Source organism: Miscanthus floridulus, chromosome 6 (genome assembly GCF_019320115.1).
Source record: "Miscanthus floridulus cultivar M001 chromosome 6, ASM1932011v1, whole genome shotgun sequence".
NCBI lineage: Eukaryota > Viridiplantae > Streptophyta > Magnoliopsida > Poales > Poaceae > Miscanthus > Miscanthus floridulus.
In genome coordinates this window covers 29478489-29496163 of record NC_089585.1, presented here as the reverse complement: position 1 = coordinate 29496163, position 17675 = coordinate 29478489, and the positions used below count along the sequence as shown (strand labels likewise).

The following is a 17675-nucleotide window of genomic DNA, read 5'->3' as shown; positions in this document are numbered from 1 at the left end:
GTTCTGCGTTCTGCTCATCGGCTAACCCCTTGCATGTATATATAGAAAAGTATTGCCTTAGATTTCAGATCAGTACGTACTGATATGGGCACTAGCGTCTACGTCAAAATGCACGGTTTTGAGACCAGATTGTGCCAAGTGCCAACAGGTAAATATCCAGAAAAACAACTCCAAAATGCACGATTTTCGTAGTTCCAAGTCAACTAAGTCGGGCTGAAGTCGGACCAGATTGTGCCAACAGGTACATGTCCAGAAAACCAACGCCAAATTTCACGGTTTTCGTAGTTCCAAGTCAACTAAGTCATGCTTCAGTTGCGTACCAGATTCTGCCAACAGGTAATATCCAGAAAAAGACTACTTGCAGTGGAACCTAGCTGTCCACCAAAGTTTAAGTCCTAGACTTAATCTAAGTACTCGTGTTTCTCTAAGTTTATTTATTTCAGAAATTATCGCTGATATTATTTCAATAGTAGATGACGTGTCCATCAATAATATGGCTCAATCACGACTGTTGTTTGTAATGCAATTCGCAAAACGCTCCTAGACGAGGATCAATCACACGGTCAGGTGTGCCGCCTCCCTACTTCACGCTGCTGCCTTGGTCTCCCAAAGCGGTAGAGCTAGAGAAAATTTGAGGGATGTAGATCACTTTAGTATGAAGTATATTATCTAGACGAAATACAGCTGCAATTTTCATATGAATGGTCAGCTATAGGTGGGATCGTGGTAGCATGCATTCCAGCTGAGAGGAAAGTATTCATAAAAATATTTGCCAAATATCTAATAATACTGACTAGTGTAGTTTGTGAAGGAGGAGGCTATAAAAAAATAGTGAGAGAAATGAAAAAATCGCAAATATTGACATTGACAAAATCCTTGTTTCACGCTAAACGGCTCCAACAACTAAAATAATTATGTAACGAGAACAGCATGTTAATTTTTTACTAAACAATAGTAACAATTCTTAAGGAAATAGCTACCTCTTTGAAGATTATTCAAAATATTGAAAGAAATACAACAATCTGTTGGTTTGATCTCCCAACCACAGTGGCCCAACGACCACTTGGGCCTTGACCTCATGCCCTAATCGGGGGCGCCCAGTCCATCTATGGCTGGTGGGCCCCCGTCACACTGCGCAATAAATAGAGGTGGGGGCCGGTGGCTCTCAGTACGAGGTTGGCCTGAGCCGTACGCCCCACCGGCAAACCCTACTCCGATCTAACAGAGGGGCGCAGCCAGTGACGGGAAGCACCGCCGCCGCCACGGCACTGCGCCACCACGGTCTTCACCCCGGTTTCCATTGCGATGCTCTTCTTCTCCGACCGTCGCTGCCTAGCGCAGATCTTCACCGGCAAACCTGTGATGGCTGGATCCGCCTCCTCAATGCCTACCGATGGTTAGTGCCTAACCCTAACTCTCCCTCTCCCTCTCTGTCCTTCTTCGTACACACCATTTCTATAAGAAACCCAATGAAACCCCACTGATCTACACCACGGATGGTCGAAAGACTCTAACATGGGTATTAGAGCCAGGTTAGTCTGATCTAGATTAGGGTAGAAAGAAGATAGAAGGAGATGAAACAATTTCAATTTTGGTTGAAACCCTAACCCTAGATGGTACTGTAAGACGGGGCTTACCTTCCCCGAGCCATAGCTCGATGACTCCTCGTCGGCGCGTGGGCTACCACCGATGTTGTCTTCTTATTAAATTCGAACCAACGGGAGAATTTAATTTGAAGAGCAGTTATAGTTATTCAGTAAATGATGAAAAGTTTATCCTCCAGTTAAAATTGGAACCAACAGGATTTTTTTGGAGGAATAGTCTATTTATAATTAAAATGAATTATAATATTATTATTTTCTGACCAACATTGATGATAACAATATTATAAGTTTATTTATGAGTTTAAGTTTAAAGATAGATTATGGTATTGTTATTTTCTGACCAACGTTGATGATAACAATATTATAATTCTATGAGTTTTATGATTAATGTTTAAATCTCTGATAAATTTTGCATCAAAGTGACCAATTTTTCAGAGAATAGATAAAGATCAAGGAATGCTCTTAAACTAGAGAAATGTATTTTCATGTTTCCGCTACAATGAAGTTGATTGTCTTCTAATTAAATTCGAACCAACGGGAGAATTTAATTTTGAGGAGCAGTTCTATGTTTTCAAGATTATTGAGTTTATATACGTTAATTCCAATTCTGCCCAACGGTGATGTGGAATTAATGTAGAAGAATGATGTTTTATTCTATTTCTGCCCAACGGTGATATAGAATAGAGCATAAAGATTTTAAAGTTTAATGAGCATTATTGTTGAATATTTTTCACACAAAAGACCTCCATGCTTTCATTCTTGAAGGCAATAAGAGAAATGAGCTGGGTACTTGTGACTCAGATGATGAAATGCCTAAGGGCAAGTTATGTATGAAAGAATGCCATTGCTTAAGGGACTGTGTTCTCTTTAAAGAATGGCTTCAAAAGAAAAGAATTCTAGGATATTGATCCAAGAAAAGAGATAGATCAATGAGAGTCTTCATTGAAAAATGTCTTTTATGTACTCTCTGTGAAGAAGAATTTATTTTTAGTGTCACTTATGAGAGTTGTAAAAGTCACTTGCATGTTTAATTTGACCAACATTGGATTAAACATGTGTGTTAAAAGAATATTCGGATTTATTTCTGAATTTGATGATTGAACATGAGCCAATCCTGGCATTTATGTCCGTTCAAGGGAATTATCTCGCATGGCGAGAAAAGTTTATGATAGTATCTGCATGGCGGGAAAAGTTTAAGAAAATACCCGCATGGCGGGGTAAAGTTGGCATAGTACATATGTTAACCAATCCTGCATGGCGGGAGAGTTTGGCATAGTACTTATCCCGCATGGCGGGAGAAGGAAATAATGACTCATGTGCTCTAAGTGTATTCCGCACATGGAGAGAAGTTTGGGGTAGCTCTTATGCTATCCTAGAATTTACCGTACACTCTGATTGTGTCATGGTCATTAAGTACTCAATGACTTTAAGAACAAAAGAAAGTTACATGTGAACCAAAAGATAAGAATGATATGCAAGCGTGACTTGCAGAAGTATTGATAATAATAGACTATGTTGAGTTTTGAAGTGAAATGAGGAAAATGTACTCCCATACGAATTAAGAAATAACTTTGTTTGCATGATGTAATCATGTGGATGAAGTAAGTAATTAAAGTTTCCTCATTCACAAGAGTTCTGAATGTTTTTCGAAATTATGGTAGAAAAGTTCATACCACATTTCGAGGGGGAGAAATGTGAGATTAATTAAGAAAGACAATTAAGAAAGATACTTCCCCATACTTCAAATAATGCAATGCATACTATGCATTGAAGGTAAAAGTGATCTATAAAAATGTGATCGTTGAGGGAGTAAGACAGTCATAATAACGATACCCCTAAAGTAAAGAAATAGCTAAATTCCTGGACCTTTTACAGTTCCAATAGGAAGATAGCATAGTCGGCTAGTATTCATACTGGACGAGTTCAGAGTTATCAAGGCGGTGCTAAACGCGCCATATGAGTTTTTAGCAGATTAAACCCAAAATAAGAAATTTGAAGATACACCATCTTTACAGAAGATAGAGTAATCTGGGGGAGCATGGTATATAGATACCTAAGGCTTGAATAGAAGTGGGATTACATATCCACTACAGTGTTTTTAGAGCAACAAATTGCTTAATACATGTTGATGTTGTATGACATATACAACACCTGATGTTAGCTCTTAAAGAAGATGAATAAGTAAATAAGGATCTTGTGATATAGGAGGCTATAGAATAATTGCCTTTTGGCAATGAAGAGTAACAATAGCCCCATATGAAAGAAGTGCCACGAGGCCCTAGAAGGTCTCAAAGAATAAGAAAATCATATATTTCTGGTGACTAAGAAGTAAAAGTTAAGAAAGAAATTCAAATAGAGAGTGATTCCACCTTATTTGAAGAAGCCATGAGAGACGTTCACTCGTCTAAATGGCAAGAAGCAAAGGAAGATGAAATGAAATCGATAAATACCAACGATATTTGGGACTTAGAAGAAATTTCTAATGAAGCCAAAACAGTAGACTGTAATGGGTCTACAAGACAAAGGTGACTCCAAAGGAAATATAGAAAGATATCCAAAGGGAATATTAAAAGCTATAAAGGACCACTTGTGGTGAAATGATTTACACAAAGAGAAGGAATAGATTATAATGAGCATGCAAGGATTCTTTTAGAATCATAATGGTGTTAGTGGCACATCATGATTTACAGTAACATCAGAAGGATGTAAAGACACATTCCTCAACGGGGATTTGTATGGAAAAGTTCACATGGCATAACTCAAAAGGTTTTGTCGTGGAAGGAAAAGAACGTAAGGGATGTTGCCTAAAAAAATCCATTTATGGATTAAAGCAAGCTTCAAGACATTGGTACTTGAAGTTTGACAGTACAATAAGAAAGTTTGGGTTTAAAGAGAATGTAGAGGACAATTGTATTTATGCAAAGTTTAAACATGGGAAAATTATTTTTCCTAATCCTGCATGTGGATAGCACCTTACTCGCTAGTAGTGGTGTTAATCTACTATTGGAGAAGAAACAATTCTTGTCCTCAAGTTTCAATGAGAATGATCTTGGTAAAGCGTCATTCGTTCCAGAAATTAGAACTTACCGAGACAAAAGGAAAAGGGGTATTAGAACTATCTCTAGTGTATACTTAGAGAAGATTCTAAAGAAATAAAGTATATATGTGAATAAACCTGCGTCTGTTCCTAAAGTCAAGGGTAATAGTTTTGGGAACTTTCAGTGTTCCAAGAACCAATGTGAGATCGAAAGGACGTCCTATATGCTTCAGCTGTTGGAAGCTTAATGAGTGCTTATAAGTAAGAACTTACCCTGACATAGTTCATGTATCCAGGATGTTTTGGCAGAAGTCCAGTCCAGATATAGATCACTGGAATGGAGTTGAGAATGTTTTGCAATTGTGCAAAGATTTATAGGCCTCATGGTGAGTAAGAAAGAATAAATACTCTCAAATAGTTGTGGGTACAAATGTTAAATTTTGGCGAGATGTTTAGTGAAACCCACATAGTAGCTAACACTCGTAGTTGGAGTTTTATTGTGGAAAAGCTCCAAAGAAACAGTTGTGGTGTCATCAAAGATGCATACCCACAGTATAGCTTGTTATGAGGCTTAAGGACAGGCGAAATGGTTAAAAGAACTTACACCCGGAATTGATAATGGTATACAACAGCAATAACCATTTAAGTAGTTCGCTCCTATAACAACGGGTCAAGTGTGCTGCCAAACACATTGACGTTAAAGTTATACGTTGTGAAGGAGAAAGTCCGGAATCATACTAAAAGTATTGATCATATAAGTAACAAGCAAGTGCTTACGGATCTACGTACAAAAGGCTTACCACCCAGTGTGTTCAGAGAACACACAGTCGACATGGGTTTATGGGAAAGCCTATGATTTCCGGACAATAAAGGGCCCAAAGTTAAAGAATCTGTTTTAGAACAGAGACGTGTATTGTAGCTGTTAAATCTATCGGTGATTGACCGTGACGATGAAACATGATCTATGCACTAATCTGTGATGGAACAAATAAAAGTGAAAGGGATTAAAAGTCAAAGTTTAAAGTTAAAGTATGAGTTGAGATCAAGGGGGAGAATGTTGGTTTGATCTCCCAACCACAGTGGCCCAATGGCCACTTGGGCCTTGACCTCGTGCCCTGATCGGGGGCGCCCAGTCCATCTATGGCTGGCGGGCCCCGTCACACTGCGCAATAAATAGAGGTGGGGGCCGGCGGCTCTCAGTACGAGGTTGGCCTGAGCCGTACGCCCCACCGGCAAACCCTACTCCGATCTAACAGAGGGGCGCAGCCAGTGACAGGAAGCACCGCCGCCGCCACGGCACTACGCCACCACGGTCTTCACCCCGGTTTCCACTGCGATGCTCTTCTTCTCCGACCATCGCTGCCTAGCGCAGATCTTCACCGGTGAACCTGTGATGGCCGGATCCGCCTCCTCAATGCCTACCGATGGTCAGTGCCTAACCCTAACTCTCCATCTCCCTCTCTGTCCTTCTTCGTACACACCATTTCTACAAGAAACCCAATGAAACCCCACTGATCTACACCACGGATGGTCGAAAGACTCTAACATTTCCAGGTTTTCCAGGTTTTTTAACCATAGGCTCTAATACGTACAACTTGTTAGAGTGCTCAGTGAATCCAGCTTAGCTAGCTATGATCATGAGTTGGCGCCCCCTAGGTCCAAGTCCACAGGATCCCACAACAAGCCAAGGCCTCGAGCCTAACTCAACCAAAAAGACTAGTTTGATACGTGAGAGTTACATCCATCTTATATATTATGCTCCTCCACCATAAATTTTGATGTGGGACAAAACCTAACATGATGCTTCTTCAGCAAAGAAGCGGGGCAGCCTTAGGACCAGCTGCGGGCGACGCTTGGGAGCTTCGGATGACGCTCAGGCGGAGAGAGGCGCGGGCTAGAGAAATAAGCTACTTGAAGCATCCCTCTCCCCTATTCCTGTGGAAGCCTACTGAAGTGTCCATGTCCATCTTAAATAAACCCACAAGAAGCTATGCATTTGGGAGCATTGATGCCTTAAAAGGTAGCAGGAGCTGCAAATAATTAAGAAGTTCTAAACAGGGCCAAAAGTCTCATTAAAAAAGCGGTAGCTTCCACTAGAATTGAGATGGAGGATGGATGACACTAGCTAGCTGATAGACTAAAAAAGCAATTCTTTGAAAACGACCATTGGAGAGAGATATAGTGGTGGGGCCAAGAGGTAAATAGGATAGTGGGGCCTGCATTATAGAAATAATTGCTTATATGGATCTATGTTGTTCATGTCTTCTCAGCTAAGACCAACCTTTCTGATCTAAGAATTTTAGTAAAGCTATACCATGTTTGCTTGATCGTATCAGCCATGCTTATCAGGTATGATACAATGTTTTTTCTCTCACAATAAAGCAACATCAGCCGGTTTATAAGCCACATAAACGATCAAGCGAACATGGTCGTCTGACCGCTGGAGACTAGGTTCATGCAGCCATGGTTAGAGCTCTGCAGTAGTTAGGCCTCGGCGCCAGACTATTTAGCACTAAGCTCGGTGCCTCGGTCTGTATGAAGTCATGCCACATAACGTCCGTGTAGGCAGGCCTTGCCACCAATGGACATTGGCGCCACCGCGTGTTTGATTTTAGGCAAATGACAGCGAAGCCAATCTTCAGCAAACCCAGAAAACGTGGCTACTGTTTGGATCCGGGCCCATAATTATCTGGCCCCAGAAAATTTGGCCGATGTTTGCTACAACAAATAGCCCCTGTCGGCCCATAGAATGGCCAGCAAATTGGCTGCCCCACTTTGGCAGACATGCATGCCAAATTCTGAGTTGACATGGCACTGATTCGTTATTTGAGGTTTCTTAAACTTGCAACATACCCGGTATATAATATGTTGTCACCATAATGTTCCTTATGATTTTAATTTGTTTACAAAATATGATCTCACATGCCTATGATTTGATGAAAAAAAAAGTTACATGGACCCTACTTGTCATACTCAGGTATGACAAAAACTATCATGGTTACCAAACAAACAACAATTTTTTTCAACGATGGCCATGTTTTAACACGGTCACCATCCAAACACATCTAACATGACAAAAATTTGGTCATGCCGTGATTTGGCCATGACCAAATTTTCTCTTGTCTCTAGTAGGGCTTGTATCTAAATACTGTATATGTCATAACAACTTTTGATGTTTTTTTTTTTGGTCTATTATTGTTTTTTAGTGATCTCTAAACTAAATGTGAAATTCTTTAAAAAAAACTAAATACCTAAAATTCTGACATGGTAGTTTGGTACCATGACACTTTGGGCGTGTTTGGTTTGCTCCTCCCATTGAGCCGCCTGGCGTAGGCAGCGTTCTCAGTCGGGGTCGAGATGGATGTGTCTGGTGATGCTCCTCCATGGGAGGCGTCCATCCAAACAGGTCCTTTCTGCTAATGACGGGTGAGACCGCGAGGTCTGTAGGGCCACAAATCTTCCGATTCGACCAGGTCGAACGGACGCTGGAGCGAGCGGCCCACGCCTGAATGAGCATGGTCCATCCGCTGGAGCGAACGCGGCCCACAGCTGGAGGCACGAGCGAGCGTCTGTGGGCGCACGGGTGGGTGGAGGGAAAACTAGGTTCGTTCCGGCCGGCAGCCCAACACACCGCCCAGCCTCGTGGTTGCTCAGGCCGGCCTGGCCCGTGAGACGAGCGTGGCAGGTGGCACGGCCGCCTGCACAGCATCCGCGCACGACGGCTGCTATCAGTACCACGGGATTTAAGGATTTCGACATTAAAAGGGTGCTAAACTTGGGTCACTGCCTCATCAGAATATATATATATATATATGAAGTATTAAATATAGGTTAATTATAAAACTAATTGTATAATTTGCGATTAATTTACAACACGAATCTTTTAAACCTAATTAGTCTATAATTTGACAATATAGTGCTACAGTAAATATATGCTAATGTCGGATTAATTAGGTTTAATAAATTCGTCTCGTGGAATGTCGATGGATTTTATAATTTATTTTTTTATTAATATCTAAACACCCCGTATCCTCACATGACACCTCCTAAGCCACCGGATCTTTAAAAACTCAGAAAGACCGGGGCTTCTTTAAAAACTCTGGGCCGGCAGAAAGAACGGGGCTGCTATTTTATTTATCGCAGCTCATGCCGTCAGTGATGACCTCACACACACACATGCCCACCTAACTGCTCCCAGACCTGATAGGGCCTGCGTAGCATCCTCGTGCCCGCACACTACCGAAAACCACTCCACTACTAGTACATCTTTTGACCGCAGAGACATATAATAGAAATAGGGAGCGCGCGAGTCTTGCTTGAATAGCCGCCATGGAAATTACGCAGCATTTCCCCACTTCTTGGCCAGAGCTACTACGAACAAGCAGACAACGAGAGGTAGCTCGCTGCGAGTTGGCGACAGGGACAAGCTGAGCCTCCTCGTGACTTCAGATTTTCATTTTTCATTCATTTAAGATATATATTTTTACTTCGTATGGCAACGACTTCCACCGCAAGATAATATTACATTTTTTCTCCTACACATCGCCATCTCACTCTCATCTCACAATATAAGTAGGGTATAAGGGAGACACACTTGACACCCGCCCTACTCCATCGGCTACCAAATACTAGCAAGGCCGGTGTCCCTTCACCTGCCGACGCAAGACGCAAGAGGCGGTAAGCCTGCCATCAGCAGCAGCAGCAGCAGCAATGGCGGCCGCCGAAGTGGGAGAAGACAAGTACCGGTCCTTCATCCACGGCGAGAGCGAGAAGAACACCGTGTGGAGGTACGGCGCCCCGCCCAACTACGACGAGGTCAACAAGCTCTTCGAGGAGGAGAGGACTCAGGTGTGGCCCGAGGGCTCGCTGGAGGAGAAGGTGCAGCGGCTGCTCAAGAGCTGGGAGATGGAGCTGGTGCACAAGGTGCGCCCCGAGGACCAGAAGACCGTCAACTCGGAGAAGTACAGCACCAGCACCAACGGTGAGTGATCGAGCGACACCACTCGTCCTTCCCTTCCCATCTGAATCTCCCTCCATTGACACCGTGACATGCGCTGCCAATGCACATGCCGGCAGGGTTGAGTGTTCTGACCCGGGCCGAGGTGATGGCCATCGGCGGCTACAACAATTTCCTGCGCACCACGCTGCCCCCGGAGCACCGCATCTACGACCCGGACAGCGAGAGTCCGGAGTCCGCCATGGACATCTTCAAGACGGCCTTCCCGAGGGGGTTCGCCATCGAGGTGCTCGACGTCTATAGCGGCCCGCCCAAGATCGCCTTCAAGTTCCGCCACTGGGGGTACATGGAGGGGCCCTTCAAGGGACACCCGCCACACGGCCAGCGCGTCGAGTTCATCGGCGTCTGCATCTTCCATGTATGCCAGTTTTTACAGGCAGCATCGCTGCTTCCCTCCCTGCATTTGCAATTTGCCTTCGCATTCGCTGCTGCACTTTCTGAGAGTTCAGACAGATCACGAACTAAATCTTTATGCGACATTGTGAATGTGATGGTAGGTTGACGAGGAAATGAAGGTGGAGAAGTCAGAGTACTTCTACGAGCGCGGCAACTTCCTCGCCAGCTTCTTGAGCGCCCCTGCTGCTGATGGCGCGCCAGCTTCAGGCTCAGGCTGCCCCGTGATGCGCGGGAACTGAATATGTCTGGAACGTGGCAATGGAAAACTACGCATTGGAACATTGGGATTAGCATTAATAACTTCAGAATATCGAATCCGCTTTTGTTAATGATGTAATTCCATGTAGCATTAAACAAGAGTGTTGAATAAACATGTCGACATGTCGTTATTTCGACACACACTACTAGAGAACAGACTTTAGAACGATGTCCCAATTTAGCATTAGCCTCGGTATTTTTTTTTTTTTTTGTCTCCGAGACTAAAAGACCCTTTAGTCCCGGTTGGTAATACTAACCGGGACTAAAGGTCCCTGCCCAACGGTCGTCCGTGGGGCAGGGATCTTTAGTCCCGGCTGGTATTACCAATCGGGACTAAAGCTTTTAGTCCCGGTTTGGGTGATGCCCCGGGAATAAAGATTAATCTTTAGTCCCGGTTTGGACCCCTAACCGGGACTAATTATCCTGGCCTATAATTCAGCTCATTTCTTCCTCCCCGAGCCCGAGCCATTCCATTCAAACTCACTGCCTCTGTTCTTCAGCTTGCTGTTGTTCTTGCTCTCTCCTCCTCCATTGGTGTTGCTCTTTGATTTTGGAGGTAACAAACTTAATTCTCTTATGTTTTATCAGTAGCTTATCTTATTTTACAATATAGATGCATGCGTAACTTTATATGTTGGACTTTATTATGATTTTATATGTCATTTTTAGCTCAAAATGACATGATGATTTGCATATATGTTTGGATAAACAAAAGTTAAATTAGTTCATCAAAATCACGCCTCGCTCGTCCTCGCTGGAGCACGCGTCATCCTCGTCCCCGGTGGCTTACGTGATCTTAGAATTAATTTTTCCATGAAATGAAAAACTTAGAAAATTGTAGAAAATCCGTACTAGTTGAACTTGCGGATCGTGTTCAGCTCGGCAAGCATGTTCTCTGCCGAGCGGTAACGGACGTCAAGGAGGAGCTTTGATTCTACGAGGGAGAGCGACAACGGTCGTGGAAGACCGTGTTCCCTTTCTCGTAGAATCGGAGCTCTTCCTTGGTCAAGTACGATGCCGTCCGGTGGAGAAATACTCGCCGAGATGATCACGTAAACAAGGTCAGCTAGTACGGATGGTTATTTATTGAAATATGTTTTTGAGCTATAATTTGATGGATATTTGATAACTTCAGACCTACAAATATCATCTACAAATGTTACTATCCTCGGCAACCTAAACGCCCACGAGCTCGCTGATATCGAGCAGCTCACTTAGAATTATTTTTTCCATGAAATGAAATACTTAGAAATCATGCCTTTATTTTTTAGAATTAAATTTTTCATGAAATGAAAAACTTAGAAAATAGTTAGAAAATTGTAGAAAATCCGTACTAGTTGAACTTGCGGACCATGTTTAGGTCAGCGAGCATGTTCTCTGCCGAGCGGTAACGGACGTCAAGGAGGAGCTTTGATTCTACGAGGGAGAGCGGCAACGGTCGTGGAAGACCGTGTTCCCTTTCTCGTAGAATCGGAGCTCTTCCTTGGCCAAGTACGGTGTCGTCCGGTGGAGAAATGCTCGCCGAGTTGGTCACGTAAGCAAGGTCAACTAGTACGGATGGTTATTTATTGAAACATGTTTTTGAGCTATAATTTGATGGATATTTGATAACTTCAGACCTATAAATGTCATCTATAAATGTTACTATCCTCGGCAACCTAAACGTCCGTGAGCTCGCCAATATTGAGCAGGTCACTTAGAATTATTTTTTCCATTAAATGAACTGCTTAGAAATCATGCCTTTTTTTAGAATTAAATTTTCCATGAAATGAAAAACTTAGTAAATAGTTAGAAAATTATAGAAAATTTGTACTAGTTGAACTTGCAGACCGTGTTCAGCTCGGCCAACATGTTCTCTGCCGAGCGGTAACGGACGTCAAGGAGGAGCTTTGATTCTACGAGGGAGAGCGGCAACGGTCGTGGAAGACCGTGTTCCCTTTCTCGTAGAATCAGAGCTCTTCCTTGGCCAAGTATGGTGTCGTCCGGTGGAGAAATGCTGGCCGAGATGATCACGTAAGCAAGGTTAACTAGTACGGATGGTTATTTATTGAAACATGTGAAATCCGTACTAGTTTTGTTTAAATATATCATTTTAGAAAATATGAAATTTACACTAGTTTGCAAAAATAAGTATAGAAAGTAGATGACAACTGGTACCGGATCCTCGGCCTCTCGTTCGGTTGCGAAACGACTGAGGCCAGAACTCCCTCTCATTATCTGTGGCAAGTGGAAGCAGAAGATTATGATGGAGTACCGAGTCAAGAGACAGGGACCCAACAAGGGTCGTGTTTTCTACAAGTGCCCGGATCACGATGTGAGTTTCTTACGTATTTTATAATTATGGCTAATTGATCTGCTTTTCTTGAATATTTTTGACTAAATATTTTTTGGCTTTAATTTCAGTGGAAGGGCAATGGATGCGATGGTTGGTACTGAGAGGAAGATTATGCTACATACGTGCAGAATTTAGGTGCGCTTGAGGTAGCGGCTGCTGCTGATGAGGCAGTGAGTCAGCAGGAGAAGCTTATTAATATTCAACAGAAGAATGATTTGTCTGTTTTAGTTGCGTACGATCACGAAATTATTATGTTACTGAAGTGCATTGTAGTTTTAGTTTGTTTAGTGATAGTTGGGATTGCTTACGTCGTAGCCAAGCTTAGTTCTAATTAAAAAGTTTTGAATGCCAAGTTTATTAAACTCAAAAAGATCTACAATTGTTGTTTTGGTCAACTTTCCATTTGAGAAAGTTTAGACGGTTCAAATTTGTGATTTTTAAATTTCGATGCCTACAAACTAGTTTTCGGAACCCTAGATTGTCTCAAATTGAAAATTTTTGAATACCAAGTTTGTTAAGATCATCAATATATACAATCCTTATATAGACTATCTCCAGTGTATACTTAGAGAAGATTCTAAAGAAATAAAGTATATATGTGAATAAACCTGCGTCTGTTCCTAAAGTCAAGGGTAATAGTTTTGGGAACTTTCAGTGTTCCAAGAACCAATGTGAGATCGAAAGGACGTCCTATATGCTTCAGCTGTTGGAAGCTTAATGAGTGCTTATAAGTAAGAACTTACCCTGACATAGTTCATGTATCCGGGATGTTTTGGCAGAAGTCCAGTCCAGATATAGATCACTGGAATTGAGTTGAGAATGTTTTGCAATTGTGCAAAGATTTATAGGCCTCATGGTGAGTAAGAAATAATAAATACTCTCAAATAGTTGTGGGTACAAATGTTAAATTTTGGCGAGATGTTTAGTAAAACCCACATAGTAGCTAACACTTACAGTTGGAGTTTTATTGTGGAAAAGCTCCAAAGAAATAGTTATGGTGTCATCAAAAGATGCATACCCACAGTATAGCTTGTTATGAGGCTTAAGGACAGGCGAAATGGTTAAAAGAACTTACACCCGGAATTGATAATGGTATACAACAATAATAACCATTTAAGTAGTTCGCTCCTATAACAACGGGTCAAGTGTGCTGCCAAACACATTGATGTTAAAGTTATACGCTGTGAAGGAGAAAGTCTGGAATCATACTAAAAGTATTGATCATATAAGTAACAAGCAAGTGCTTGCAGATCCACGTACAAAAGGCTTAGCACACAGTGTGTTCAGAGAACACATAGTCGACATGGGTTTATGGGAAAGCCTATGATTTTCGGACAATAAAAGGCCCAAAGTTAAAGAATCTATTTTAGAACAGAGACGTGTATTGTAGCTGTTAAATCTATCGGCGATTGACCATGACGATGAAACATGATCTATGCACTAATCTGTGATGGAACAAATAAAAGTGAAAGGGATTAAAAGTCAAAGTTTAAAGTTAAAGTATGAGTTGAGATCAAGGGGGAGAATGTTGGTTTGATCTCCCAACCACAGTGGCCCAATGGCCACTTGGGCCTTGACCTCGCGCCCTGATTAGGGGCGCCCAGTCCATCTATGGCTGGCGGGCCCTGTCACACTGCGCAATAAATAGAGATGGGGGCCGGCGGCTCTCAGTATGAGGTTGGCCTGAGCCATACGCCCCACTGGCAAACCCTACTCCGATCTCACAGAGGGGCGCAGCCAGTGACAGGAAGCACCGCCGCCGCCACGGCACTGCGCCACCACAGTCTTCACCCCGGTTTCCACTACGATGCTCTTCTTCTCCGACCATCGCTGCCTAGCGCAGATCTTCACCGGCGAACCTGTGATGGCAAGATCCGCCTCCTCAATGCCTACCGATGGTCAGTGCCTAACCCTAACTCTCCCTCTCCCTCTCTGTCCTTCTTCGTACACACCATTTCTACAAGAAATCCAATGAAACCCCACTGATCTACACCATGGATGGTCGAAAGACTCTAACATTTCCAGGTTTTCCAGGTTTTTTAACCATAGGCTCTAATACGTACAACTTGTTAGAGTGCTCAGTGAATCCAGCTTAGCTAGCTATGATCATGAGTTGGCGCCCCCTAGGTCCAAGTCCACAGGATCCCACAACAAGCCAAGGCCTCTAGCCTAACTCAACCAAAAAGACTAGTTTGATACGTGAGAGTTACATCCATCTTATATATTATGCTCCTCCACCATAAATTTTGATGTGGGACAAAACCTAACATGATGCTTCTTCAGCAAAGAAGCGGGGCAGCCTTAGGACCAGCTGCGGGCGACGCTTGGGAGCTTCGGATGACGCTCGGGCAGAGAGAGGCGCGGGCTAGAGAAATAAGCTACTTGAAGCATCCCTCTCCCCTATTCCTGTGGAAGCCTACTGAAGTGTCCATGTCCATCTTAAATAAACCCACAAGAAGCTATGCATTTGGGAGCATTGATGCCTTAAAAGGTAGCAGGAGCTGCAAATAATTAAGAAGTTCTAAACAGGGCCAAAAGTCTCATTAAAAAAGCGGTAGCTTCCACTAGAATTGAGATGGAGGATGGATGACACTAGCTAGCTGATAGACTAAAAAAGCAATTCTTTGAAAACGACCATTGGAGAGAGATATAGTGGTGGGGCCAAGAGGTAAATAGGATAGTGGGGCCTGCATTATAGAAATAATTGCTTATATGGATCTATGTTGTTCATGTCTTCTCAGCTAAGACCAACCTTTCTGATCTAAGAGTTTTAGTAAAGCTATACCATGTTCGCTTTCGTATCAGCCATGCTTATCAGGTATGATACAATGTTTTTTCTCTCACAATAAAGCAACATCAGCCGATTTATAAGTCACAGAAACGATCAAGCGAACATGGTCGTCTGACCGCTGGAGACTAGGTTCATGCAGCCATGGTTAGAGCTCTGCAGTAGTTAGGCCTCGGCGCCAGACTATTTAGCACTAAGCTCGGTGCCTCGGTCTGTATGAAGTCATGCCACATAACGTCCGTGTAGGCAGGCCTTGCCACCAATGGACATTGGCGCCACCGCGTGTTTGATTTTAGGCAAATGACAGCGAAGCCAATCTTCAGCAAACCCAGAAAACGTGGCTACTGTTTGGATCCGGGCCCATAATTATCTGGCCCCAGAAAATTTGGCCGATGTTTGCTACAACAAATAGCCCCTGTCGGCCCATAGAATGGCCAGCAAATTGGCTGCCCCACTTTGGCAGACATGCATGCCAAATTCTGAGTTGACATGGCACTGATTCGTTATTTGAGGTTTCTTAAACTTGCAACATACCCGGTTTATAATATGTTGTCACCATAATGTTCCTTATGATTTTAATTTGTTTACAAAATATGATCTCACATGCCTATGATTTGATGAAAAAAAAGTTACGTGGACCCTACTTGTCATACTCAGGTATGACAAAAACTAGCATGGTTACCAAACAAACAACAATTTTTTTCCAACGATGGCAATGTTTTAACACGGCCACGCCATCCAAACACATCTAACATGACAAAAATTTGGTCATGCCGTGATTTGGCCATGACCAAATTTTCTCTTGTCTCTAGTAGGGCTTGTATCTAAATACTGTATATGTCATAACAACTTTTGATGTTTTTTTTGGTCTATTATTGTTTTTTAGTGATCTCTAAACTAAATGTGAAATTCTTTAAAAAAAACTAAATACCTAAAATTCTGACATGGTAGTTTGGTACCATGACACTTTGGGCGTGTTTGGTTTGCTCCTCCCATTGAGCCGCCTGGCGTAGGCAGCGTTCTCAGTCGGGGACGAGATGGATGTGTCTGGTGATGCTCCTCCATGGGAGGCGTCCATCCAAACAGGTCCTTTCTGCTAATGACGGGTGAGACCGCGAGGTCTGTAGGGCCACAAATCTTCCGATTCGACCAGGTCGAACGGAAGCAGCACGCTGACCACGCGCTGGAGCGAGCGGCCCACGTCTGCATGAGCATGGTCCATCCGCTGGAGCGAACGCGGCCCACAGCTGGAGGCACGCACGAGCGAGCGCGAGATTCCCACTCCAACGGCGGCGTCTGTGCGCGCACGGGTGGGTGGAGGGAAAACTAGGTTCGTTCCGGCCGGCAGCCCAACACACCGCCCAGCCTCGTGGTTGCTCAGGCCGGCCTGGCCCGTGAGACGAGCGTGGCAGGTGGCACGGCCGCCTGCACAGCATCCGCGCACGAGGGAAGCTATCAGTACCACGGGATTTAAGGATTTCGACATTAAAAGGGTGCTAAACTTCGGTCACTGGCTCGTCGGATATTTGATATATATATATATTAAGTATTAAATATAGACTAATTATAAAATTAATTATATAGTTTATGACTAATTTATAAGATAAATCTTTTAAACATAATTAGTTTATAAATTAATTAGGTTTAATAAATTCGTCTCGTGAAGTATGGATGGATTTTATAATTTGTTTGTTTATTAGCATGTAAACACTCGGTACGACATCACACCTCCTAAATTTTATTTTACTCTGTGCCGGCAGAAAGCCCGGGGCTGCTATTTTATTTATCGCAGCTCATGCCGTCAGTGATGACCTCACACACACAGACATGCCCACCTAACTGCTCCCAGACCTGATAGGGCCTGCGTTACCTGCGTAGCATCCTCGTGCCCGCACACTACCGAAAACCACTCCACTACTAGTACATCTTTTGACCGCAGTATAATAGAAATAGGGAGCGCGCGCGTCTTGCTTGAATAGCCGCCATGGAAATTACGCAGCATTTCCCCACTTCTTGGCCAGAGCTACTACGAACAAACAGACAACGAGAGGTAGCTCGCTACGAGTTGGCGACAGGGACAAGGTGAGCCTCCTCGTGACTTCAGATTTTCATTTTTCATTCATTCAGGATATATATTTTTACTTCGTATGGCAACGACTTCCACCGCGAGATAATATTACATTTTTTCTCCTACACATCGCTATCTCACTCTCATCTCACAATATAAGTAGAGACACACT

The 17675-nt window shown here is 43.2% G+C and overlaps 1 protein-coding gene across 1 annotated transcript; it reads left to right on the top strand.

The window, feature by feature from the left end:
* Positions 1-9228: 9228 nt before the first annotated feature.
* On the top strand, positions 9229-10458 carry LOC136457974 (pathogen-related protein-like). Its single transcript, XM_066457993.1, has 3 exons — positions 9229-9622; positions 9718-10016; positions 10156-10458. Exons 1-3 carry the CDS (start codon positions 9352-9354, stop codon positions 10291-10293), a joined length of 708 nt encoding a protein of 235 aa, XP_066314090.1. The 5' UTR covers positions 9229-9351; the 3' UTR covers positions 10294-10458.
* Positions 10459-17675: the final 7217 nt, after the last annotated feature.